This window comes from Artemia sp. Qi Xiang Cuo, chromosome 14 (assembly GCF_049724085.1).
Source record: "Artemia sp. Qi Xiang Cuo chromosome 14, ASM4972408v1, whole genome shotgun sequence".
Classification (NCBI taxonomy): domain Eukaryota; kingdom Metazoa; phylum Arthropoda; class Branchiopoda; order Anostraca; family Artemiidae; genus Artemia; species Artemia sp. Qi Xiang Cuo.
This window is the reverse complement of record NC_142807.1, coordinates 46,282,530-46,310,389: the sequence shown is the minus strand read 5'-3', so window position 1 is coordinate 46,310,389 and position 27,860 is coordinate 46,282,530. Positions and strand designations below refer to the sequence as shown.

Sequence of the window (27,860 nt, the reverse complement as noted above, 5' to 3'; positions counted from 1 at the left end):
AAAAAAATGTCTTAGCTTAAAGGCTGATTTCTTGCTGCTGGCCATCTTTTTCCCATCACTGCTTAGAAAGGAGCACAAAGTTTTCTCCAATTTCCTTGGCAATGAGATAATTATTGAAGTTTAGGAGGGGCATACAATGGCATTCCTCTGCTTTGGTCCCATGCAAAGAAAATGAGCAGAAATGGGTTGTAGCAGTTGCAGGAAGTACTCAGAAGCAAAAAGATGAAAGCTTATAAGAAATATAAGCTTTAAGAAATATCTGCTAAGAAAGCATTCAATAAAATGAAAGCTTACCAGAGCAACTTCATATGTTTCTTTCTATATTAGAGATTAATTAAAAAAAAAATCCACAAAATAAGTTTTTCAAAAAAAGTAAAGAACTTTATTAAACCAAAAATGAACAAAAATAGAATCATATATCTACCAAGCACACAACTACCACAAATCAGTATCAATAAATAAATGAAACTCAAAACAAACAGAAATTAAAATAACTAACAGAGTCAAACTGGAAACAAGCAGATATTAATATGGGTAGGGTTCTAAACCCCCTATGCTTTCTAAAAGCTAGAATATAATTTGTACTTTACCAAAAAATTCAAATGAATTCACTGAAAAAAATGTGCATGGTCAGTTTAATATATATATAATGATATTTATATATATAATGATATTTAATATATATATAATGATATTTATTCCTCAAATCTTAATTAATTTTTGATTTCTTAACGTTATAAAAATGAAAACATTTCAAAGAGTTTTTTTCAGTAAAGTACAAATTATATCCTAGCTTTTAGAAAGCCTCTTCTAAAGTTAGACAACCATCCCTTCCATAAAAACCTTCCCCTTAGTATAACTAACAACCCTTTCCCCTGATCTCTGGGCTTTGTTTCAACCCCAAAAGCCTTGTTATATGATATTTAGACTATTTTGAATACAAGGGCTATCTTAAAATTTCCTTTTTGAAACAATACGACGTGTGTTTGTGAAGGGTGGGATAGCTGCCCTCGAATCATTTTGACTCTGAAAAAGAGCACTAGAGCATGTGATTACCAATCCAATAAGCCCCCTCCGAAGTTTCTATGACCATGCTTTCTATAATAACCTTATATGCCCTCTGATCACTTTTTAATAATAAAAAAGGCACTGGTTCTCTCAATTTCAAATCAATCAGCCCTTTTTGAAGGTTCTATGACAAAACCTTATTTAAAAACCATATAGGCCCCAAGGGCATAACTTACCACCATTGTCCTGAGGGCCATGGGGGGAGGGTTGTCATCATCAAAGATATAATTTCCAGACGTTTCAACTATGTTGAACCAATTGGTTATATAAAAAAGTCGATTGTAATGTTTTGGGAAATGATGGGCGTGGGGGGGGGGTGATTCTCCATCCAATTAATTTGGACTATTAAAAAGGGCAATAGCCTCTCAATTTCCAATCGAATGAGTCCTTTTTGAAGTTTTGACGAGAACGCTTTCTATAAAAACCTTATATGCCCCTATGGTATAACTTACAACCTTAGCCCTGCGGACTGTGGGGTGTTGTCATACTCAAAGACATAATTTTCAGACCCTTCAACTACGTTCAACAAAATGGCTATATCAAAAGGTTGATTGGAAGTGTTTGAGGAAATGATGGGTGTGGGGGAGGGCATTCATCTTCCAATTGCTTTTGACAAGATTTTCAAAATTTTGATTGAATGTGTTTGGGGAAATGGTGGGTGTGATAGGGGGGGTTAGTTGCCCTCCAATTACTTTCAACTATTAAAAAGGGCACTAGCCCTTTCAATTTCAAATTGAGTGAGCCATTTTTGAAGTTTCCACAACAACCCTTTCTATAAAAACCTTATATGCCCCTAGGGCATAACTTACAACCCTATTCCTTATGGCTGTGGGGGGGGGGCTGTGTCATCCTCAAAGACAAAATGTTCAGAATTTTCAACTACATTTAACAAATGGCTATCTCAAAATTTTGATTGGATGTGTTTGGGGAAAAGGAGGGCATGAGGGGGGGGGTTCGTTGCACTCCAATCACTGTCTACTTAAAAAAAGGATACTAGCCCTTTCAATTCCGAGTTGAATGAGCCCCTTTTGAAGTTTCTATGCCAATACTATCTATAAAAACCTTATATGCCCCCAGGACATAATTTACGACCCTTGCCTTGAGAGGTCTGCAGGGTTTGTCATCCTCAAAGACATAATTTCCAGAACTTTCAACTACATTGAACAAAATGGCTATCTCAGAATTTTGATTTGATGTGTTTGGGGAAAAGGTGGGCGTGAGAGGGGGCTAGTTGCCCTCCATTCACTTTGGACTATCAAAAACGGCACTAGCCCTTTCAATTTCCAATCAAATGAGTCCTTTTTGAAGCGTCCATGACAGCACTTTTATAAAACCTTATATGCCTCCAGGGGCAAAACTTTCAACCCTTGTCCTGGGGGTTGTGTGTTTGGGGAAATGGTGGGCGTGAGAGGGGGGTTAGCTACCCTCAAATCTCTTTTGACAATTAAAAAGGGCACTAGCCCTTTCAATTTCCTATCGAATGAGCCCTTTTTGAAGCTTCTACAACAACGCTTTCTATAAAAAAAACTTATATGCCCCCAGGACATAACTTACAAGCTTTGCCCTGAGGGCTGGGGCGGGGGGGGGGGTTGTCATCCTCAAAGACCTAATTTCCAGAACTTTCAACTATGTTGAAATAAATAGTTATCTCCGAATTTTGATTAGATGTGTTTGGGGAAATGGTGGGTGTAAGAGGGGGGTTAGTTGCCCTCCAACTAATAAAAAGGGGACTAGCCCTTTCAATCTCCAATTGAATGAGCTCTTTTTGAAATTTTTACAGCAATACTTTCTATAAAAAAAACTTTTTATACCCCCAGGGCATAACTTATAACCCTTGCCCTGGGGCTCTGAGGGGGTTATCATTCTCAAAGACCTAATTTCCAGGACTTTCAACTATGTTGAACAAAATGGTTATCTCGAAATACTGAATGACTGTGTTTGGGGAAACGGTGGGCGAGAGAGGGGGGTTATTTACCTTTTAATCACTTTCAGCTATTAAAAGGGGTACTAGCCTTTTCAATTTCCAATCGAATGAGCTCTTTGAAGTTACTATGACAACACTTTCTATAAAAAAACCTTATATGCCCCCAGGGCATAAATTACAACCCTTGCCCCAAGGGTTGTGGGGGGGGGTGTCAACCTCAATGACCTAATTTCCAGAACTTTTAACTACTTTGAACGAAATGGCTATCTCAAAATTTTGATTAGATGTGTGTGGGGAAATGGTGGACGTGAGAGGGGGGTTAGTTGCCCTCCAATCACTTTCGACTATTAGAAAGGGCACTAGCCCTTTGAATTTCCAATCGAATTGTCCATTTTTGAAGTTTCTACAACAATGCTTTCTATAAAAGACCTTAAATGCTCCCAGGACATTACTTACAACCCTTGCCCTGAGGGCTGGGGGGGGGGGAGTGTCTTCCTCAAATACATATTTTCCAGATCTTTCAACTATGTCGAACAAAATGGCTGTCTCAAAATTTTGATTTGGTGTGTTCAGGGAAATGGTTGGCGTGGAAGGGGTGCTAGTTGCCTTCCAATCACTTTTGGCTATCAGAAAGGACACAAGCCCTTCCGATTTCCAATCGAATCAGCCCTTTTCGAAGTTTCTGTGACAACTCCTTCGATACGAAGTGCCCTGGTCTAAACAAAGAAACAAATAAATAATACATTGTGCCAACATCATTCTTTACTTAGTCAACGCTATTGCGCTGCCTATGATATATATCTCTGACATGAAAATATAATTCAAGATGTGCTAAGGTTGTTATTGGCATCCTAGTATCATCAGCTTGTGTTGTATTATAACAATGCATGACATTATCAGAAACAAATATATTAGTAAAAGACATTCCAATATTATTATTCAAAATTAGATGCATAAACTGAAAAGTACTATGGAAAAATAAACCAGATATTGGCACAGTTTCAATGCATTCGTAAATTGTCCTAACTGAAGAACTGCCACATTCAAAATCCATAATCCATTATGATTAGAAATGAACATCAAATATAAAAGACAAAATGAACAACAATAGAATAAATAGGGCGCACAAGTGACAAATACATAGTACAAGAAATAGACAATAGAAAAAAGTTCTTTAGCTTACACATAATACCAATACAGGCGATTTTGGCTGCTATTATTCCTGCATGATTTTAAAAACTCAAAACTTCATCTACATATACCCTCAGATGCTTTAAAGCTTCAACCCTAGGAATTTTAAAGTAATAATAGCAAATCAAGTACTGAACCCTGTGTTACCCCTGTGAAATTTTTTCGAAACTGAAATACCTTAACATTCACTGAGACATATTGTGTCCTACCCCATAAAAAAGACTGAATAAAATATATTCCTTTTTCATTATACCAGCTTCAATTAATTTTATCTGCAAAATGTCATGGTTAACCCAATTGAATGATTTAGAAATGTACAGAACAAATCAGGTAATTTTAGGGTTACCATCTAGACTGTCATTAACAGTAGTGGTAAGGTAGTGAATTGTGTGTTCAGTCAACTTACCTCTTCTGAGCTCAAGCTGATTTTCATGAGAGATATTTGTGTTCTAAATAAATCAGTAATTTGAGAACAAAACAAGTTTTCAATAATTATTTAAAAAAATTGGCAATATAGAAATTGGTCTGTAGTTACCTGGTTCAGAATTATCACCACTTTTGAAAATAGGGAAGACTTTATCCCTTTTCAAGAAACTTGGGAATATACCTTTACAGAAATATTTGTTGACTAGGCAAATGAATTCATTATCAGTAGTGCTGAAAGTATTCCTAATCATTTTAATGAAATCACATTAATCCCAGAAGCACTATTTGTGAATGATTTGAGGATTATTCCAGGTCTTCTTTTGTTACCTGTTTCAAATAGAATGTGAAGTCAGCTTCTCTCGGTACATTCTTTGCAAATCCATCATTGTTGGTCAGTCTGAAGTTCAAATTGACTCTCTTTGATACTAAGCAAATCACCCATTTGCTCTGTTTTGACTGTTGCATCCTTTGTCCAATTTAGTATTATTTTCTGTTTTTTTCCCAAGTTTCTGATGGGTGTCGGCGCATTTTGAACTGCATTTGATATTAATTTCTCTGCACATTCCTAAGAATTTTATCTAGCATTGTCTTAGGCATTTTGTATCTAGTTCTAAGGATTTATATACCTCCATTAAACCTGTAAACTTAAAACTTTCAGCAACATAACTTATACAAGGTTTCAAGCCTTTCTTCCTTGTCATATTCCAACCTTGCGTGTCTTTTTATCAAACAATCTCTCAGCATAATCATTAAGGATATAGACCATAAACTCCACCACAGCTCATGCTGGATTCCTGACAACAATTTGGCCTGACTTCTGTTGCTGGGAACCTTTTTGTGGATCTTCCAGGTGAGTGGAGAGTAGGCAAGTTTTTTCCAACCTTTCTCAAAACATTGACCAAGGATTCTGACTTGCATGTAAGTTGCAGGACATTGTTCAGTTCTATTTCAAGTACAGGCTAAATTCATCCTCTTTGGTCAAAGGTAAGAATAATGTAGAGATTCCTAGAGCATAATGGCTTACCCATAAATTGGACTGAGGTTCACACTTTCAGTAAAAACCGTAGAGGTTGATCCTTAGCGAATTCTGCTTTGCCAGAGAAAATTTCTTGCAATTTTCAACTATTGATGAAGTTGGAAGAGAGATAAGTTGTGTTTTTGACCCTCTAAAAAAAAACCCACAATAATAAATATAAATAAAAAGAATTGTTTGCAAATCCAATTGAAAAGAAAAAAAAATTGTTTATCTGTTCTCTTGTTTTTGAAGCTACACTCTTCTATACTTTGAAAAAGGCTTAAAAATGAAGACGGGAAAATGCATTCCATTTATCAAAGCTGTTTACATAACTAAGCAGAAACTAATTTTTTACAATAAATGCGGATATTTAGAAAGTCAATTGTTTTAACCTAGCTTTTTCTTTTTGAAGTTACCAAATCCTCATTGTAATCTTTCATTATTTCATAAAACAAAGAAATGTGTCTATAACTGATGCCGACTACTTGTTCACAACTCACTGTTGTCAAAGCGGTATCAAGATACATCTATCTCCAATTCTATCTTCATATGTTTCTTTTTTTTTAATATAAATAGTTGTAAAAATCTTAGTTTTGGGGGGAGAGAAATTCTCAAATTGGGTCTTAAATCAATAGTCTATTAAGGGAATTATATTTTTTTAATACGGTTTTCCCACAAAAGTTAAAGATCAAATATTAACTGTAAACAAACATAAATTAACTTATATAAGATACCTAAATTAAAAACAAAATTGCTATAAATCAGAGACATGAAACCTAAAACAAACAGAAAATATATTTCTCAGGCCAAAGGAGAAATGTTGCCCCAACTTTAAAGGTTGGAGCAACTGTGGCCCAATGGTCAACCACAAGTGAAGTTGTCCATAGGATTGGACTTGATCCCTCTAAAGTTGCAGCAAAAATGCTCGCTCCTAATTCTTTCAAAATGTAATTCAGATCCCACTGGTGATTCTTGATGCAGAAGACAAGACTTGTTTTCAGACGCTCGATATCATGTCTATAATAAATCCTGGTTGACCCGGTTTAATTGAATGAATTTCACCAGCTATCTAGTAATTAGCTGATAAAAACAGATACCCCTCCTTTCATACAGGTTGAATCATTTGAAGACCATGAAAATATATAACTATAAAGCCAACTCTTAGTTTCAAACAAGGTTGATTGCTATTTGAGGTTTTCTTCTACCAGTTTGAAGGAAACAGGGGGTATGCATCAATTTTGCTTAAATCCACAGATATTAGTCTCAGATTTATTATCATTATCTTTAGGAATCCTTAAATTCCAGATTTGGTGGAAACCGAAAACCATTTGTGAAAATATATCTTACTCAAATATAGGCTTAAATTTTCTTAAGTGCTAACTTCAGCGAAATCCAAGCGCGATTTGTGAAATATGTACTTAGTGTACTTTGATTCAGGAGAGTCATACTGAAATCAAATGATTCTTCATGACTGACCTTTTATCAGTTAGGAGCATTCCCTGGATCGTTTCTGAATGATGATGTGTCGAAAAAAGTAGAACTGTTCAATACGTGCAAAGTTGGGATGAAGAGGAGCAGTGGAAGAGGAATGGGTCCAATGTTGACCGTCTGATCTTACAGATGAAAGATCCTTGGATAATTCTGATTCCAACAAAGTCCACGACCCCACTTTTCTAGTGAAATGTGTATATGAATTCTCTGTTTTAAATAGGCGCTAATGATCATGCCATTCCGCCTTTGCCCCCCCCCCCCCATGGGTAAGAGGCCACACTTTGACAATACCAACCAACTTTGTTGAAAATCAAAATTTTTGAAATTTGCACTCAATATATCTTGAATTTTGACCTCTATGTTGAAGTATTTGCCTTAATAATGAGCAAACTCAGAAAGATCTGAGTACAATCCTTGAAAGTTACCGACCAAGGTAGCAGTCAGGAACTAAGTGGGAAATATCTGCTTATTCTCATCTTGTTAAAGTCAATTGTTTGATCAGTTATTACCACCCCCTCAATGATCCCTTAACATTCATGATTCAAAAGGGGTGCAACGTTTCTATGTTATTAAGCTGGGGGAGTAGTGATGGGGCTTGAACCCAAAAGTCCTGCTTTTTTCGCCTAATTAGGTTCTCTAAATTGTCCCAAACGACCATGAGTTCACGAAAAGGTAAAGAAGGTCTAAACTTACCAAATTGGAATGGGTCTGCGTTCTGGTCCCAGAGCCCTGCTTTACCCACTCTAATATACATATCAGAGAATACAAGGCCTACATTTCTTCAAGTCAGAGACGTAGGCATTTCCAATATTTTGATTTGGGATAGTCTTTTGGCTTGAGGACCAGGTCAATTCAGTTATCAAGACTAAAATGTATGCACAATCCTGATTGTAACAGGTTATAAATGCTCACAGTTGTCACTAAAGTTAAATTTATGAAACACATGTTTTAATGACTATTTGTATAATTTGGCGCCCTTTTCTAGAGGGCTGCAGGAAAAATGTGGCTAAGATTGCAGCACCAGTGATGAATTTTTAAGGAATTTCATGCTTTATCCTTTTCAGCTTATTGAAGCTTGGCCCTCAAATCATCACTCATTCTATTGAGACTGCAGAGTCATGTACCCACGAAGTAGCATGCAATCCAGATTATCCATATACACCTTTGAGAGATTTTACCGGAACTCCTGCAAAGGAATATCCATTCAAACTTGATCCTTTTCAACAAGAAGCTATACAGTGTATACAAAACAGTCAGTCTGTCCTCGTTTCTGCTCATACTTCAGCTGGGAAAACAGTTGTTGCAGAGTAAGTATTTCATTCTTAAGAAATATTTCAAATGATAAGTCCGTAGCATAGTCAGAATTGAAGTCGGAAGAAGACCAAAATAGTTAAGATGCTAGATGAAAAGTGTTTCTGGATTTATATTTGTGAAACCGCATAGAATAACTCTACTTATTAATAAACAACAATGTTATATCACTGGAAAGAAAAGTTAATAATTTTGAGAGGGCTCTAGTCACATCTGACAATCCCCCTCACTCCCCCACTGTGGTAGGTTAAAGTTAAAAAAGACACTGGAGTTATAAAGCTAATGATAATTAGTTTATTATTAGATTTTGGATTGGCCTAATAGCATTAACATGTTTCCGTAATATAACTTCTACTTAAGTTTTCTCAGGAGTTTTTTTTAACTGAAAAATAATGTTTTAGTATTTAGACATATGTCTTTATGCAAATTTCATGATAGATTCAAAATTGAAAACATCACTTCTATGATGTTTTTTCCTAACATCTGTGCTTATTCTTGTGGTTAGAGGTAGGTCCTATGTGAACAAACAGAAGATTGAAAAAGGCTTTTTTTGTATCTCTTTCTTTTTCTTTTGTAATGCACTGATTCTGCAGGTAAGAAACAAAGATGAATAAATTCCTGACAGGTTTTGCCTTAAGAGCTATGTGTAAGTGTTACCTTTTTAGTGCTTGGCGTTATTTTACTCACTCTCTTGTGTAAAACCTTTTTTCTTAATGTTAATGAAAAGTTTTGTTGCTGAACTAACATTATTGCGCTAAACCAAGAAAAGAAATTAGTGAAATTACTAATCAGAGTTCATGTGGCTTCAGCTCTGAGTGCTACTTTTCTTTGTTCTCTCCTTTGTCTCTGAGTGTTGTTTTTTTCTCTTCTTAATAAAAAAAAATCTCTCTTTTCTCGTCATATAAAAGCTTAGTGCTTTCTCCATGAGAAGGAACTCCTTATCGGGCCAGTTAGTTACTTACTCACGTAAACAATTTAGCTAATAACATTATAAGAGTCTTTTACAAAATAGATGTGTAGGAAAGATATACGGTCTTTTATTAAATTTAGCTTGTTAATAAATCAACTGCAGATAATCTTGTTAAAGAACTTTAGCTTAGCTAAGCGTTGAAGTGCACAGACAAATTGAACTCTATCTAAACATATCCCTGTTTTTTGTCACATTGGAAACATAAGCCAGTTAACGACTACCAACAAGCTATTCAATTTATATCATGAACTGGTTGAAAATCGGGCAGAACTATGGGCATATGCCTAAGTTTGTAGAAGCCTATAAATTTTGTGCGGTTGTAATATTTAGTCTTATGTAGTTTTGTATGGCTGTAGTCTTCTGTGGCTGCAGCTTTACTTGCAACCCTACGCATATTACCATAGGTTGTAAATATTTGTGGTGGAAGGCAAACCGATGAAATGTCTTGTAATGCCACTGTACAGTAATAGAGAAAGTGTCATTTGTCCCTTTTTGCAATTATTCTTTTGGTAGTGACCAAAGAATCTGTGATATTGAAAACAATAACAAATATTTAAATAGGAAACAGTCTGGGTTCATATGGAAAAATAATTTAATTAAATTGAATTTACTAGTAAACACACGGTATATAAAGATATTATAGCCTCTCCCCCCTCCCGTGCAAGTCTCTGTGGTCAGGAAATACAACAAGGGAAAAGAAAAATTGTATTAGAATGGAGCCCAATCTTCTCTCAATTCCAGTCCATCTACTGGCCTTGTACCTTCTTATACTTGAATTGTTCATGACTAATTGGTTAAAAGATGCCTTTTATGTTCTTTTTTGATTGTAGGTATGCTATTGCTCAGTCGTTCAAAGAAAATCAGCGTGTTATTTATACAACACCAATCAAAGCCTTGAGCAACCAGAAATATAGAGAGTTCAGTGAAGAGTTTAAAGACGTTGGTATTATGACTGGTGATGTAACTATAAACCCCTCTGCAAGCTGTCTTATCATGACTACAGAGGTAAAAAGTTATTTCATTTCACTTCTCGACAGGTCTACTTTATGAAAGGCATGCTTGCTCACACGAAGGGCGGGGGGTCCCTCCCTGTAATGTTGTTTCAGAGTCTCCCCTCTGCTGTATCAAAATTGAACAATGATGGTAAAAATGTCCTTTGTCTTATTTCGACCCCACTCCCCCCATATAGGAGAAATACTCTGATCCCCCTCCCTAGGGTTGAAATTATTACGGCCACATATAGTAAAAGATATTAGTCGCTTTACATAAGTTAATTAACAATAACCTCATCCATTTTTTCATGAGTAACGTTCTTGTTTGTATAGTATAGGCATTTTACTGCAAATAAAATGTGCTTGATGTGAACCTCTCAACAGCCATTTTGATCATTATTCCTTTCAAGAATTTTGTATCAAAGCACTTGGCTCACTCTTAACTTTGTAACCGTAGTTATTTTCTATAAAGATAAAGATAAATACCAAAAATGACAACAACAGAAAAGTTATCATATGCTCAAAGAATTTTTGGAACTAACGTGACCTAGTTATTTCTAAAATGAACTTAAACATTTATTTAATGCTCAAAACCACAAAGACATGCTTAAAAACCTTGTAATTTTCATGGCAATTGGCTGAAAGTTGCATTAACATAATATAAGCGTGTCTTCTTTTTGAGCTTTCTTCATTGCTTATTTTATGTACTTGTCCAGTTTGGCTTCTGAATGCCTCATGTCAAGTTCAGAATTTAAATTTCGTATTTTCATTTTGAGTTTTAAGTGTTTGCTGTAGCATGTTGCGCCTTTTGGGTAGTACATATTGGACACAATTTTATAAGATGTTTCAATCAGTGAGCTAAGATGTTAGACATTTTGACAGAAAGCGACTTTAACGAAAATCTAAGGACTCTGATCTTACTGCTTTGGCCTTTTCTTACAAACACCCTTCTTTATTCTACTCTCATCAGTGGTTTAACTGACTTTGATGAGATTTTCATCGATTACCTGAGCAGAAGATCTTCGATGAACTACCTTAGGACTTTATGAGTAAAAAAGGGCTATTACAAACTCCAGACTGGTTTGTTTGCTAAATACATGTGAGATCAAACGAGTTGTTCAGACAAAACAGTCATTTTTATGCTCTTCATTTGGTTCGATGCTGCCTGTTTCAATTTTTAAATATGTTGTTGTACATTTATTATTAATAAATTATTATTGTTAAACTATATCGACTTATTGGTTTTTTCGGAAAATAAGCCTAAAGTTGTTGATTCTTTTGATGTTTGTAGTTGAATGGTACATACATCATTTGGGAAAAGATTTATTCACAAATAATTTAGTAGCAAGTAAATACTTGGCCCTAATTTCTACAATTATGCCGCGGCTTTTAAAAGAGGGGAAAGACGGGTGCTATTCAAACACTAGGAGAAAAAAAAAACAAATTGTAAGATAATTCAGCGAAAACTAAAACCCGTTTCTTACTGTCATACCAAAAATTTCTATCTAGCAATTCTACTTGTAATTTCGCTTCCCTGACCTAAGAAAAAATTATTTGCTGAGATTGTTGGCAAATTTATCTAACAAATCAAATATTTCTTGGATACAGCTGCTGAAGATTGCGAAGCATAATATTCAAAAGCTGATAATACAGGGATGTAGGATCACTAGTTTGTAAACTATAAATATTAATAGACAACCCATGGCTGCTAATATTTATTACTCTTAGCATATCCTTTTGCTGATTACCTGCAGAAATCTTCAGAGAGGGGCTAGCATAACAGCCTGTGCTGATTTTATTTCTGATAGCTTGTATTTTGTAGAACTTCCGATGCTACTAATAGATTTCTGAGAATTTTTATTTAAAAATATTGCTAGCTAACATTCTTGTTTCAACGAGCTAACAGAAAATTGTTATTTAACAAAATTGGACGGTAGAAACAGTCTTTAGTAAATATGTCTCCCATATATTTCTTTGTCAGCTTCGTACGGAAGATGTGGTTGTAGAAACATGGCAGGGGCTCATTCTATCAGATATTGGATATTCTAGTGCCTTGTTTAAGAGCCAAACTTGATTGGAGGCAACGTGCCCTTATGTGTTCTTTTTGCCCCCCTCCCCCAAGTATCGCGTGACCTCCCTTTGCATGAGATCAAAATTTTCAGGTAACTATTTTTTATCAAAATCGTCGAGACTTCTATTAGATATGCTTTGAGAAATGACATAATCCTCGCAGACTCTGGGGCAACAGTTCTATATTGTGCAAATTGCAAATTGTTCACTAGGGTTTATAGTACGAAAAGAGTGTGCATGTTTGATCAGGGCTCTCCGAGTAGTTTGGAGCTTTCGTGGTTTACTATACTCTCCATGTGGTTTGTATCTCTTGTTAGTTTTAATCTTACATTTGTAAGTCTCCAGGTTAATGGGATTCCGATGCAAAAACAAATAAGAAATAATAATAATAAAACATTGAAAACAGATAATGGTTCACCTAAAAATAAGGCTCGAAAATGGGCCAAAAAGTCTTCCATCTTTTCAACTTTTGGAAATACATATGGTGGGTGCACAAGCCCCCTAAAATTGTTTTTTTTTTTTTTTTTTTTTTTTTTTTTTTTTTTTTTTTTTAAGTTTGAAACTTATATCTGTCAATATCTGTCTTTGGGCAAATTCAATGCCAATGCACAAAAAAAAATAATAATGGAAATACTGGTTTCCCCAAAAATTAAGTTATTTTTCGAACGGCTTGAAGCTTGCTTCCGTAAGTTCCTCGGCTATGTCGGGGGCACACCCCCTTGCCGAAAATGAACCAACGGACTTTTTTTTCGATCGCCTGTAAACTTTTATCCCTGATGCCCAAGGTTATCGCAATGCACAAGAAAATCAAAACAAAATATTGGCCCGACCAAAAAGGGGCCAAATAACGTTGTTTCCCACCATTGGTTCAAACTTATATAGCATGTGGATAAGGACAAGGGGACCTCAATGATGACGTAAAATGTTGGTTGCATCGATTCTTGACGCACAAAACAGGCCTTTATTTTTTTTTTGTCTCAGATTGACTTGCAACTTATAGAGCATGTAGACTGAACAAAGCGGACCTCAGCATAGACACAACGTTTTGAAAAAAAAATTTGGTTGCATCGACCGAAACTCCCTGAAATGGGCCAATTTTTTTTTTTAGTCTGATCGGCTCAAAACCTACAAGGTATTGGCCCTGGGCCATGAGTACCTTAGTAAGGACAAAAAAAAATTGGAAAGAAACGTATGTTTATATCAATTCATGACAGAAAACTTGAAATTTTTTCTCGCTAATCGGCTTGAAACTTACTGGGCATGTAGACATGGCTAAGGCCACCCTAATGAAGAATTCTGGAGCGCATTTAGTTGTATTGATTTGTGACTTTCCAAATTTGAAAAGACTTAACCCATACCCATAATATGACTATATCAATTAAAAAACGAAGACTAATTAATTTTAAAAATGTTTTGAAACGTTTCACTTAGAAAAAAAAGGATTGATATAAACTAAGTCATTTAATACGCAAGTTAAACTTTAAAAAAAAAATACTATGAATAAATGAATAAGATCTAAGCCGAAGTGATTTTTTGTTTTTCTTTTGACAATGAGATTTCTATATCTGGGCCTAGTATTGTCCATTCAGAGAGAATTACTCAACCCAGAGAATAGAATATATAATTGGGTTCATGGCGTATGGGATATAGAGTTTCTCTGGAATTGCAGAAGGAACTTCTGTTAATTAAAGAATTCTTTCAAGTTATGATGAGCAGCATTGTGATGATTACATTTAAAAGTAACTTTGTTATGAGGAGTCTATATCTCTGGAGTGTTGGTCACTTAGTTGGCCTGGGCCTGTCAGCTTAGTCTAGCTGGATACCTATCTAATATTTAGAATATCGTAGTTTCGAATTCAACTGATGGTATATTTTTTTATGGCAAATTTACTTTATTAGTACGCTAAATAGCTATATTCATAAAAATAATTTTGCCCGTTGTCTTGAAAAAATGAAAAAAAAAATTACTCAAAGAAGAATATCGAGGGTAATGTAGCCTGTCTAAAGTAAAAATGCAGAAATATGCATTTAAATCGCAGCTTTTAGTAGGCTATGTTACAATATTCGTATTCAGGAATTGAGCTTTACTTGGTTTGCTTGAGCGGTATTCCAGTTCAATTCGGTTCAGTCACTACAAGAACAATTCGGTTCAGTTGGTAATCGCTTTTTCCAAAACATGTCACAAGAAGGAAAAGCAAGATGATACAACACCCTCATAGTGATAATGTGTCTTAGGCAGTCATTCTGCACTCATTTGGCAGTCTGATATAAAGATTAGTTCTGAATTTCATTTGTATGTTTATGGTAAGATGTAAGGACTAGCTGTTGAAACATCTGAAGAGTACTGTAAATTATTTCCTTTGGATTTACTATTTTTAGGTATGGGACCGTTAATATGGCCAGTCAAGCAAACATTATAGTTTATATTTATTTTCTTTTAGATTCTACGAAGTATGCTATATCGTGGATCAGAAGTAGTCAGAGAGGTAGCCTGGGTAGTTTTTGATGAGATTCATTACATGCGAGACAAAGAAAGAGGAGTGGTATGGGAAGAAACAATTATCCTGCTCCCAGACAATGTTCGTTACGTTTTCCTCTCGGCAACAATACCAAATGCCAGGCAGTTTGCTGAATGGATTTGCCATTTGCATAAGCAACCATGTCATGTGGTATATACAGATTATAGGCCAACGCCATTACAGAATTATGTTTATCCAAATGGAGGGAGTGGCATTTATCTGGTTGTTGACGAAAAGGTACATTTTGACTTTGAATCTTAAATTAAATTTAAAAAAGCAAGGTTTTCCAACCGAAAGTAAGGAGCAACATTAAAACTTAAAACGAACAGAAATTATTCCGTCTTTTAGGGAGGCTAGCCCCCTCCTCAACCCTCACTCTATACTATAAAGTTCTACTTTGTGTCAAAATTCTATAAGAAAGACTGCTCAAATCAAGAGCCGTTAAATTTGAACTAGAAGTATCTTTAAAAGACTTTTAAGACTTCAGTGTAAAGAAAGAGTTGGGGAGGGGGTAGCCGACCTCATGCACACAATTTTTTCTTTTCTTCTTAATTTTTAATCTATCTCCTTACTTTCAGTGGAAAAATTTGTTTCTTTTTTTATTTAATTTAAATTAATAGAAAAGTGTGGGTGAAAAATCAGCAGAAATGAGTTACAAGCATGCGGCAACAAAAAGCTAAAGAAGGCTTAGGTTTCCTTTGAGGATAATTGCTAATGTTTGAAATTTTACGGACGAAAAGCATTGTGAAATTTAACGAATTAGTTAGATTATTAATTTTCACTGTCGAAAAACTTATAAATATTTGAAACTGCCCTAAAAACTTCACAATGTTGAAAAAAACAAAAGAAAAATGTTTGAAAGTCGTGGTTTTTGGGTATGAATAAGCATAAGGTGGGTCTGGAGGGAAAAGTGTTTTTGTATTAATGTCCTTGATACTTTCTAGGTTATTTCAGCCTAGGCTGGGGGAAACCAATAACGCTAAGAGATAAAGGAATGCATTTATGCAAGAGTGGAAATAAGAAAAAACAAAATATCGCAATTACTCCAGATTCTTATTCAGATTTTCTATGCCTTTCTTCAAAGCTTCAGCTATGCTTCTCTTGCTCACTTCAAATGCTGCGTTGTAGGTTCAGGATAGTTGGGCTTTTTTCAAATAGGCCAGTCATCTAATATTTCATGTTGATGATGTCCATTCTCTCTATTTCCTCTGTTTACAATGTGTGCTCTACTTCTTTTCATGTTGTACAGGTTTCTTCTTTTTTATATTCATTATTTTCACTTCTTGTCGATCTATACACAAAACTATTGGTACCTTCTTTTAACTCGTTATTTGTTTGGAGACTCAGCTTCTCTTCCTCAATTTTTCCTTCTGAATTCTGGCTGAAACTACTTCCTCTGCCTCTATTAAAATAGGGAGTGGTCCTGTTAAAATCTGAACATTCTTTGCCTTGGTTAAGAAATGATCTCCATCTGCCTCTGTTATCTCGTTTTTCCGTTAACAGTTTTTCTAATGAATTTTGCTTTTCCTCTACCGTTGCTGACAGAATCAAAATTTTTCGTTGAACCTGAAAAAGTGTCGAAGAGTGACGCATAACAGGTGTACTGAGCTCTTTATTGAGTTCTTGTATGGTTTCCTGGGCGGTTTTCTGTTTTTCGACAGCTTTTTTCCACCAATAATTGGCTGAATGAATGCTGACATTCAAAGTGACGCTTAACAGATATACTGAGCTCTATTGAGTTTTTGTATGGTTTTTGATGGTTCAATGATTTCCTTTGGTTCTGCGACTCCTGCATAGTTATAATTTCCTGAAAATTGAGCCTTCCTTTGTTTTCAGGTAAACTTTTACCTGTTTTGTGTTTTCTATGCCTTTTAATAGCCCATCAAACTGCTAATCCAACACATGAGATTGAAATCCAAATAGTAACTCTTTTAATAATGACATGACAGGTTCTTTTTAACTAATTAAAATAAAATAAAAGAGGTGTTTTCAACTGAAACTAAGGAGCAACATTAAAACCCAAAATGAATACAAATTATTCCGTATATGAAGGGGTTTCCCCCCTCCTCAATACCTTGCTCTTCACGGTAAAGTTTCTAGCACTTTTAAAAAAAACTTCCTATTCTAATTAAGCGGCCCTTGTCTTTCAGGAATCGTTCTTAAAAAATCGGGACAAACAGTCAAAGTTTAGTGCAAAAAGCAGGGTATTGAGGAGGGGGCGACCCCTTCATATTCAGAATAATTTCTGTTCGGTTTGAGTTTTAGTGTTGTTCCTTACTTTCAGTTGAAAAAACTTGTTTTTTTATTTTATTTTTGATTGTTTATCAAATAATGCCGGTAAATCTAGTTCAACCTCCATGAAAAATTCCCTCTCGTTACGGGAAACTCCTCCGTGGAAAGTTCCTCCGGCGTAAAATACACCCTCCCCGTAAAATTTCTTTCGGACAATTCTATCCTCGCTGAAAATCCCGTCCCCCCCCCTTCCGGAAAATTTCTTGCAGAAGATTCGCCTGAAAAATTCTCCTTAGCATACTTTCATTTGAAAGAGACTAAGTTCTAATCGTTTTTCCGTTTACTCCAAGAATTCCCCCTTGGATTTCCAGGAAATTATTTCCTGGAAATCCAAACACGCAGAAAATTTCCCTCGGACAATTCCTCCGATACATCTTCACATATTAACGGAAATAGACCAAGACAAAGTAGAACAAATAAAATAATTTTGTATAGAAATTCGGTCAAATCTCTCCTGAAAAGTTCGCTCCTGGAAATTTCCCTCTACACGGCAAAGTATCCCCATGGAAAGCTATCCCAAGAACAAAATCCCCATCCTCTCGAAAATTGTCTGCATACTTCCCAATAAAAAATACTTTGCGTATACAATGGGCATATTTTATAACTTAAAAACCTATACCCAGGGGCTGTGGCATCTCCAAAGGCATATTTTTTCGGACTTTCCAGCTATTCTAGACAAAATAGATATCTCAAAATTTTTATCGGACGATTTTGGGAAAAGAGGGGCGTGGGAGGAGGACTAGTTGCCCTCCAATCCTTTTGATCACTTGAAAAGGGCACTGGAACCTTTAATATCTGTTCAAATGAGCCCCCTCCCGATGTTTCAAGACCATCGGTTCGATACGATCACCCCTGGGAAAAGACACCAATAAACACGCATCCATTATCTTTCTTCTAATAAAAAAATAGAATTCCACATTTTTGCAGATGGGAGTTTGAAGCCTCTGAAGGAGGGTTCTGCGATGCGCTGAATCTGATTATGTGATCTTGATTAAGATTCTTTGACTTTTATGGAATGTTTCCCCCCTTTTTCGAAGATAACAAATTTTCTCATGTCCGTGGTCTTTTATGGGTAACACTAAACTTAATGAATCTTATGTATTTAGAATCAGCATAATAAGCCAATCCTTTTGATATATTTGATATCAAAATTGCGTTTTTTGGAGTTTCGGTTACTATTGAGCCGTGTCGCTGCTTGCTTACAGTTCGTTACCGCGAGCTGCTTGATATAGGTGGTGAACTTTGTTTGGTTATGCGCACATTGCTAAATATATGTACAACAAAAAGAACAGGGTGCTAGAAATTACAAGGGGGATATCTGCCAATATCTTTCCCTCAGTATTGGCCAAAATGACGTTCTGTGTGGTATTGGCCTAAGATTTTTGGGGTGGGGAATTAAAATGCAGTTAATTTCTAAAATTTGGGCATAAACCTACAGTTAAGGATAAATTCAAAGCTTTCCACTAAAAATTTCAGATTATTTTAACCTGAAAAGGGGAATTTCTAGCTTTGCTATGGATTTGTTATTTTCAAATCTCAACCAGGTGTCGATTATAACAGAAAATTGTTTTCAAGAGACAAAAGGGGATTATTCTAATTTTTGAATATACGGTTGGGATCTCTGATAGATGGGAACAAGAACATGGTTGTCACATTGAATTTTAAGCTAATTTTTTCGTACTTCTAGCTTTGAAACATGTTCAACTCGGTTCTGTCAAACGAAAAAAAGAAGTAATTTTTTTAATTGATAAGAGACGTAGTTCAGTTTCGTTAAGAGCATTTCCAGTTACCTGAATGAGCCAAATTGCAGACCATACTGGCTGACTTGCAGATTTTCTTTGAAACAGAAACCGTATTGACTTTCCTACCCCAGCATTGCACAGCCTTACGTTTTGGTCGTGCTCGTGCTTTTAAGTTATAGGCTAGGCAATTGTAAGCAATTTCTTGTTTGGCTCCTCTCACCTATACTGATGCTTGATTCTCAAATCAGCCTTAGCTTTTAAGCGCTGCGGTAATTTCACGCTGAAGTGCGCGAATGCTCTCATCCTTGGAATACTAAACTTCTGGTACTGAAGATTTTTTTTATTAGATCAAAATTGACCTTTTAAACTTACGGCTGCAGCTGGATTCCTCAATAAACCATTGTTGCTTCTTCTGAAGCCAGCCTGTATTGATGCTTGATTCTCAGGGGATACTATAGTGGCTGCTGCAATGCCCTTTTTACTGTAGCTGAAAAAGTCTCATCTGATATTGTGAGAATGAAGGAAATGCAGGAATCGGAGGTAAGGCGATCTAAGTGGTTCGCTTGCGAATTTTCATCGGCTATGGTAAGGACCGCATGACTGCAAGAATCGGATGTACGAGATACTGCATAGTTCGTATGGGAATTTTCATCGACTGTGGTGAGAACATAACTTGAATTTCAAAAATCAGAAGCAAGAAATGCTGCATGATTCATGTGTGGGTTTCCGTTGGTTTCAATGGGTGTCAAGCATAAAACAAGCTTTATTTTTAATGATTTTTGCTTTTTATAATAAACTTCTTTAGTAAAACGTTTTGGCTGTCATGTTTGTACTAACTGTAGCTTGCAAGTGGGAAACAAAACCCCGAGGCCTCAATTTAGGTGGGCCTTAGAACAAAAATAACTTAAATTTTTGGGCTCAAGCAGAAGTTTAAACTAAATACAATAGACATCCAATGCTTCTTACTTACATGGTCTCAGGGAGCTTAACGCCACAACGAGCTTTCATAAAATGTTAAGTAAAGATCCAGCTTTGCTCAAGATAGCATATACGTACAAATGGGAAAAATCCTAAAGAATTTACATCCAGAATTTACGTCTAAATATGAGCAACTGTGCTTGCTCTTTATACCCATCTGAGTCACGTTCCGATATGAGTAAGGTCTAGACCTTCTTCAAGTGGTCATTTATCTCGGTCACTAAATTAGGAAGACAGTTTTTGTTTTTTATATTTTTCCTTTTTTTTTTTTTTTTTTTTTTGACCAAGTAATTACCTTTAATACACTATAGAGGATCATCACACTGTAATCCTGTTCCAAATTTCAGTTAATAAAATAAACCATTGACCTAATAAATCTTTCTGTCTATAGGGATTCATTTAATGTCTTTATCTTAGTGAATATTACATACGCATTCATGTTTCTCTTTAGTACCAAAAATAGGTGAATAATATGTAAAATATAAGGCATTTTAGGAGCAAGTCTTGAGAGTTTTGGTGGGGGGGGGGTTCTTGAAAGACCCCTCTCCTTCACCCTCTTTGCGTGCTTCTTTAGAATATACAAGGTGCTCGGTATTGTCAAGGAGATTTTAAATCTGAATGTAATGGTCGCAAGTTTAAGGGTAGAGTGAAGTTTAATTTTGTATTCTATATATGTGTTAAAAATGTATATAATCAAACAACGATCTTTTGTTGTCTTCAAACAGGATTTTTTTAGGGTGTTTTCAGGGAAGACCAGTTTTCCGAAGCTATGTCAATTCTACATAACGTTGGTGATGCATCTGCTGGGGATCAAAGAGGCAGAAAAGGAGGAATGAAAGGTGGGGCAGATGGTGCCTCAATTTTGAAGATAGTAAAAATGATTCAAGACCGTGGCTTTGCTCCTGTTATTGTTTTTAGTTTTTCTAAGAAAGAATGCGAGTTCTATGCAACACAAATGGCAAAGTTAGACTTCAATAGCACAGAAGAAAAGAAGTTGGTTGAGGAGGTGAGTTGACCTGCCTAGCTCTAATATACGCTTGCAAAGGAATTCCAAATGCATATTAATTCAATGATAGATGGAATTAAACCATTTAAGAATCCTCCCTCTCCTGCAAACTCAGCCTCCTAGTGCCTAAATATAGCCATGGAAGGCATTTGATTCTTTCCTAGAGCTATGAATTTTACAAAATAGGCTGAGTATGACTCTATATATATAGCTTCGCATAGAGAGGGATAGGGGAAGGGAAATAAGGAAAACACTCCTCTAAAGTTTCGGCACTCGGAATAATTAAAAAAAAACTGTGGTCAAAAATGAGACGTTGAGGATGTCAGACCACATCTTCACCCTCCTGGGGAAATTATATGATATACCTGTAAACTTGCGGCTGTGTGCACCTTCGTGTGTAGTTGCTTGTTTTTTCTTCTACTTGTTTATGTTTAGTCGATATCCATATGATATAAACCACAACGTTGGGTTTTACTTTCTTAAGCTTATGGTGTAGATTTAGAATTTAAAAAAGTTATAATCCAGCAGTTTTGACTGCGCCTTTCCAACTAAATTTTTTTATAATTGAAATATTTGATCAGTTAATAAAGCAAATATCATGTCTTATGCATCTTTTCGATGCTGCAGAGAATGTCTTCACACCAAGGTGCGACTTTTTGTCGTAAAATTAAGAGAAAATGAGCTTAATTTAAATAAAGGAGTGGAACACAAGACGAAATAAATAAAAAACAAAACAAACTTTAATTAATAAAAAATCTGTATATTTCGGCTCCACGTCCGGGAACCTTTCTCGACGGAAAGAAAAAAAATTTAAGGAGGAAAAACCGCTTTTAAAAATAAAACCATGTAAAAAAAGGACAACTAACACACAAGAGAAAGAAAACAAAATAAACTGAAAACAAACAAATAAATATAACTCACATTCTAAACACTTCGAGAACTCTTGTTGCTCTCTGACAATACAAAAACGAATGTCTATTAGCACACAAGAGGTAATTACTATGGTAATTATAATAATATACTATTGTGAGGAAAATCAAATTGACTTTATTTCACTTTCCTCACCATAGCATAATTTTATCAAACAAAAATTTTGGGCACATCTATAGGACTTATGCAAAGTTTTAGAGAAATTATTGAAATTAAGAAAAACATGTGTGGGGTATTAGCTTTAATAGAGATGAAGCAGAATATAGAATAAATCTAACTTATAATAATTCAGTTAGGGGGCAGATCAAATTCTCTAGCAGTAGTGCGTTACATAATAGTTCCCGACGAGTGACAACCCTGCAAGTGAAATTCGGAATGGGCTTAAAGCTGGCAAGAATCAACAGACTGCAGCTAAACTAGCAAATAAAAAATTCCATTTAATTTATAATGCATAAGTTTCGTTGACCTGTTGCTATATATAGTTCAAATGTTTATAACCTAGTAAATTTAATCAGGGGTGGTGATCTGGGGTTTTATGACTATGCTTTCAAATAAATATAGTATTTATTTTTAATATAGATCCCATTTAACTATCTGACAGTAAAGAGGAGAATTACTTTTTGTGTACTACAGACATTTGTTTTTGTCTTGTCAGTGAGTAACAGTAGTTCTGGAAGTGTTTAGAATGTCTGTTATATTTATTTGTTTGTGTTTTAGCTGTTTTTTTCTTTTCTTTCTCTTATGTGTTAGTTGTCCTTTTTTAGATGGTTTTATATTAAAAAACTGCTTCTTCTTCCTTAAAGTTTTTTTTTTGTTGAGAAAGCCTCTCGGATGTGGAGCCGAAATATTCGGATTTTTTATTAGTTAAAGTTTTGTTGAAGTTCTTTATTTATTTCGTTTTTCAGCTGTTTTACTTAAATTAAACACGTTTTTTTCTCTTAATTTTTTGTAAATAGAAATGCAGTGTGGTCTAAGATATTATTGGCTTCTTGTGGTTATTCCTAAAATATTGAAATTTCAGTACTGAGCACGGAGATATTGAAAGAAATATGTATATTTTTATGTTGTTTTTATAGCATATCTGTTATTATTGTTTAGTATCTTGGAATTTTTTTCTCAAACCTTAAAATTTTTTACTAGTGAATTTCGGGATATTATTGAATTCTCAAGTGACAACCGCGCTCCATACAGGGACGGGATTGAAGGAGAATTCCAAGGGCTTGCTGACGGAACTCAAGAAAATTCGAAAATCTATACATACTGTAAACTATACATATTGGGATTATTTGTATTGTAAAAATCCCCCTATCAGAAGGTCTAAGGATTTGAACCTTGAAAGAAATTAGCATTGGAATTGGACAAAGGCAAGCTTTATAAGCTCAACAAATTATGATTTACGCCAAAAAATTAACTTGGCAATTTATTCAAAAATCTATATAATTATCAATCTAAGCCAGTTGCACATCCTCTGTTCTTTGATTGAACTGCTAAATTTTGAATGGCAGCCCCCTAAAATATTAAATGCTCCAAAATATACAAAGAAAAAGAATTATCTTTTATGTCTTAACTTTTTTGGGAAGAAAATAGCCCAATAAATATTTACAAGCATTTAAGGGTCGACCTCAAACTATTGGAAACATGGGGGAAGGGGGACAGGCGACTCTTTATTTTGGAATATTTTTGTTCCAAAGAAACATTTTCTTTTGTAATTCCAAATATATAACGTTTACTGGGACTCCCATTTGAAATTTGCAATTTACCTCCCATCTCCCCAAAGCGAGAAGGCACGATCCCCTAGACCCAGTGTATTAGGCGATAACATCTTTAGTTATGCGTATTGTATATTAATCATAAGTACTAAATTACTCAGTACTTACGTGTTATAGCGACCACACTGTTGTTCCTCATCTGAGTAAAACCGGTTTCTCTCTCAGCGTTCGGAGATAACTAGCTTAGTCTCAGTGAGATAAACTACTATGCCGGTATATTTTAATTAAATATTTAATATACAGAGTTGGTTTAGTTAGGTATTTAACATAATGCGTTCTGGGCGGCCTGCTTTCCATAATTCTCTGTTTTAGTTGGCATAATTTTGTTACTAAAGTATTACATTTTCATAATATTTTGGTATATTTCACCAAGATTAACCTAACTTCACTTCTTGGGAGTGGTCGCTATTACACGTAAGTACCAAGTTCTCATTTCAATTATTATGGTTTTTCTCAAGTAAAGTTTGTTCCTTGAGGCATAGCCATTAAAAGTAAGTGTAATTTACGTAAACAGGCTAAGTGTGTAAAAGTTTAATTCTCCTAGACAGTATTTTCACCTTCATGGGAACTAGTTGACTTTTTCAGTTTTGATGCTATGGAAAGTGTGTGAGATATCTTTTACTTAATCCAAGTACCGTATGTGACATTCTTGTATTCTTATCAACACTTTTACGTAATTGACAAGTCTCAAATCTCATGCTTTTATTTAGCATCTTTGCTTGAAAATAAATGATTTGTTAATAAAACATAAATGCAACAAAGCGTGGGAAAAACTACGTCGATGTAAGCACCGAAAAAAAAAGTTGCCAGGTACCAACAATTTCTCTTTTTTGTATTTCTCCTGAGAAAAAAAATGACTTAAGGTGATTATTTCTTCGGCTATCCTAATTGTTGGACATTATTAGAAGAAGTTTGAGCTTGCCTGCAGCAATGGCTATTAAGAATAGTATTCATCTCCATAATATCCGTCTCAACATCCGTAGCTGTAGGTAATCTTAAACGCCTTCTTCTAATCTTAACTTCAAAATGACCAAACGGGATGGGTTGAAAATGGACGCGAATCAGATATGGCTTGCTAATCATGTTTAGTACACCACTTGTTTAAACAATGGAACCTGATCTTTTTGTTATCTATGTATTTTAGGTGTTCAACAACGCGATGGATGTCCTCTCTGATGAAGATAAGAAATTGCCACAGATAGTTAACGTTCTTCCACTCTTGAAGCGTGGAGTTGGTATTCACCATGGAGGACTTTTGCCCATTCTAAAAGAAACAATAGAAATTCTTTTCTCAGAAGGGTTGATCAAGGCTCTGTTTGCAACAGAGACATTTGCTATGGGACTCAATATGCCAGCCAGAACTGTACTGTTTACTAATTGCAGGAAATTCGATGGAAAAGAGCAAAGATATGTAAGCATATCCTTTAATTAAATTTGGCACACTCTTAATCGTACATCAATCGCAAAATAAGGCAGTTGCCTTGTTTATAAACAAAAACAAAGAGAAAAAGAAATCACAAGAAGAAGAAGAACACCGGTACTAATTCCTTTTGACCTGAAAGACAGACTAAAACGATACGGATATTTTGCCTGTATAAAACAAGGCGTTTTCAACGCTAAGAACAAAGATAAATACAAAATAACCAAAAATTAAGTAAAATTTGAAACCAGGAAAAAAAAACAATATTCAGTTATTTGTGGTGCACAATCACAGTAGCAACATTTTTTTTTTTTTTTTGGGTTTAGATTTTATTTAGTTTTAGGTTAGTTTCGATTTTTCTTTATTTTTATCGTTGAAGACGCCTTGCTTTATTTTGGCAAAATATCCGCGTCGTATTAGTTTTTAATTTTCTTCATTTGGCCGTAGCCCCATTTGTTTTCTCCTTCTTGAGATTTCTTTTTCTCTTTGTTTTGTCTTGGATGGCCAGTTTGGCTTTAAGTCTTTCACTTGTTTATTAAGTATTGGCTTACCCCAAAGTAAATAAATTTTGAAGAGAGGAGCACCCTCCCTCCTCTCACTGTGTGCAGATAAGCTTTCATTCGGATTGTTACTTTAATTATCTTGCGCAGTATTTTATGTATTCAGATTCAGTATTCAGATCTCTTCTCGGTCTGATCTGATCTGTTCTCAATCTGATCTGATCTGTTATTGGTCTTTTCTGATCTGTTATCGGTCTGATCTGATCTGTTATCGGTCTGACCTGATCTTTTATCGGTCTGATCTGATCTGTTATCGGTCTGATCTGATCTGTTCTTGGTCTTATCTGATCTGTTCTGTTATCGGTCTGATCTGATCTGATATTGTTCTGATATGTTCTGTTATCGGTCTGACCTGATCTGTTATCGGTCCTGATCTGATCTGTTCTCGGTCTGACCTGATCTGTTATTGGTCTGACCTGATCTGTTATCGGTCTGATCTGATCTGTTCTTGGTCTGACCTGATCTGTTCTCGGTCTGACCTGATCTTTTATCGGTCCTGACCTGATCTGTTCTTGGTCCTGACCTGATCTGTTATTGGTCTGACATGATCTGTTCTTGGTCTGACCTGATCTGTTATCGGTCTGACCTGATCTGTTATCGGTCTGACCTGATCTGTTATCGGTCCTGATCTGATCTGTTCTCGGTCTTATCTGACCTGATCTGTTATCGGTCTGACCTGATCTGTTATCGGTCTGATCTGATCTGTTCTTGGTCTGATCTGATCTGTTCTCGGTCTGATCTGATCTGATCCCGAATACTTTGCCTGATCAAACACTATTATGAACCTTTTTCCTTCCGCACAGGTAAAGACCAGTAAGAACGAAAAAAAAACAATAAACCAAGACAAATGAAAAAAAAAAATATATAAAACAAATAAACTCTTCTTTACTTATTAGCACACTCTTACTAGTTATAGTTGATGATCAAACAAACCTGTTCAGTTCCATATCAATTATAGAAGCTGGAGATTTCGATTCAATGTAACGATTTGTTCAGAACAACTATTATGTATTAAATACAACCGTATTGTATGGAAAAAGAATTTAAAAAAAAGAAGAAAAACAAGGGATAGTCTTCATTTGGAAAAGAGAAGTGTTGAGATATTCTTTTTTCAAATAAATTAATTGAAATGATAGCAAGTAAATTACTGAACCTAACAAAGGTTGCACAGCGTCACGCGCAGAGTCAGTGTACTAAATGATGACAGTATCATGGATGTCGACATCGACCAACATATCGTGGACATAACCATATATCAACTGACAGTATCCGAGTGAGCAGCAACCATTAAGGCATTCAATGCATCGTTTATGTATTGTTGACATTATTTTTTTTGTTGTGCTTGTGAAAAGAATTAATACTGATACATGCCGAATGATTGATCAATATATTAGAACTTGTGAAAAATTTATGATTTAGGTATAAGAATATTCAATCTTTATTTTTATTTATTATGATTTAATTATAGATTACTTCGGGTGAATACATTCAGATGTCTGGAAGAGCTGGTCGTCGTGGTCTGGACGACAAGGGTATAGTTATTCTTATGCTTGATGAAAAGATTAACCCCACCATCGGTAGAACTCTGATCAAAGGGCAAGCTGATCAACTGAATTCAGCTTTCCATTTGACATATAGTATGGTTCTTAATCTGCTACGTGTGAAAGAAATTAATCCGGAGTACATGCTAGAGCGAAGTTTCTTCCAGTTTCAGCAGTATGCCAATATACCTAAGTTAATACAGAGTAAGTCTAAGTATCATGTCTGTTTTAAATGTTTTCGCAGCGTAAATTGAGGGATCATCCTACTTTTTATAATTGGTAATATGTCCTCAATCCCTAGCTAATCATTTGATGTTATACAAGGAATACGCGAGTATTTCTCTAGAGAGCTTTTACAATCCAACTGGGTCAATTGATTTCCGACCACCAAAGGAGTGTACTTTTTTCTTCTTCTTTTTTGCCTGAAGGCAAGCGAGTATTGCTTTCAGTCAGTAGGTTTTATTCAATGATGACGAATTTTATATGTAGTTTAGCAATTATGCTCTATTTGGTCTCGAGGCTGGGGAATCGACTTGAAGCTTCCAGGAAAGTTTTTTGCAGGAGCGATGTAAGGGGGTCAAAAAAATTGTTCTTGGAGGAAGAGGCAGACTATTTATTATTTGTCCTTACAAACAAGTAAATGCT

At 35.3% G+C, this 27,860-nt stretch overlaps 2 protein-coding genes across 2 annotated transcripts in view; one reads left to right on the top strand and one right to left on the bottom strand.

Moving 5' to 3' along the window:
- LOC148944524 (DNA repair protein Rev1-like) overlaps positions 1-27,860 on the bottom strand; it is a 196,631-nt gene that overhangs the window by 15,423 nt on the left and 153,348 nt on the right. The window lies entirely within an intron of this gene.
- Mtr4 (exosome RNA helicase Mtr4) overlaps positions 1-27,860 on the top strand; it is a 59,075-nt gene that overhangs the window by 12,839 nt on the left and 18,376 nt on the right. Inside the window, exons 3-8 of the mRNA XM_089100407.1 lie at positions 8,180-8,422; positions 10,227-10,401; positions 14,900-15,214; positions 20,726-20,995; positions 24,839-25,105; positions 27,143-27,419. Of these exons, the coding sequence (XP_088956533.1) occupies positions 8,180-8,422; positions 10,227-10,401; positions 14,900-15,214; positions 20,726-20,995; positions 24,839-25,105; positions 27,143-27,419 (1,547 nt within the window). The remainder of the gene's footprint in view (positions 1-8,179; positions 8,423-10,226; positions 10,402-14,899; positions 15,215-20,725; positions 20,996-24,838; positions 25,106-27,142; positions 27,420-27,860) is intronic.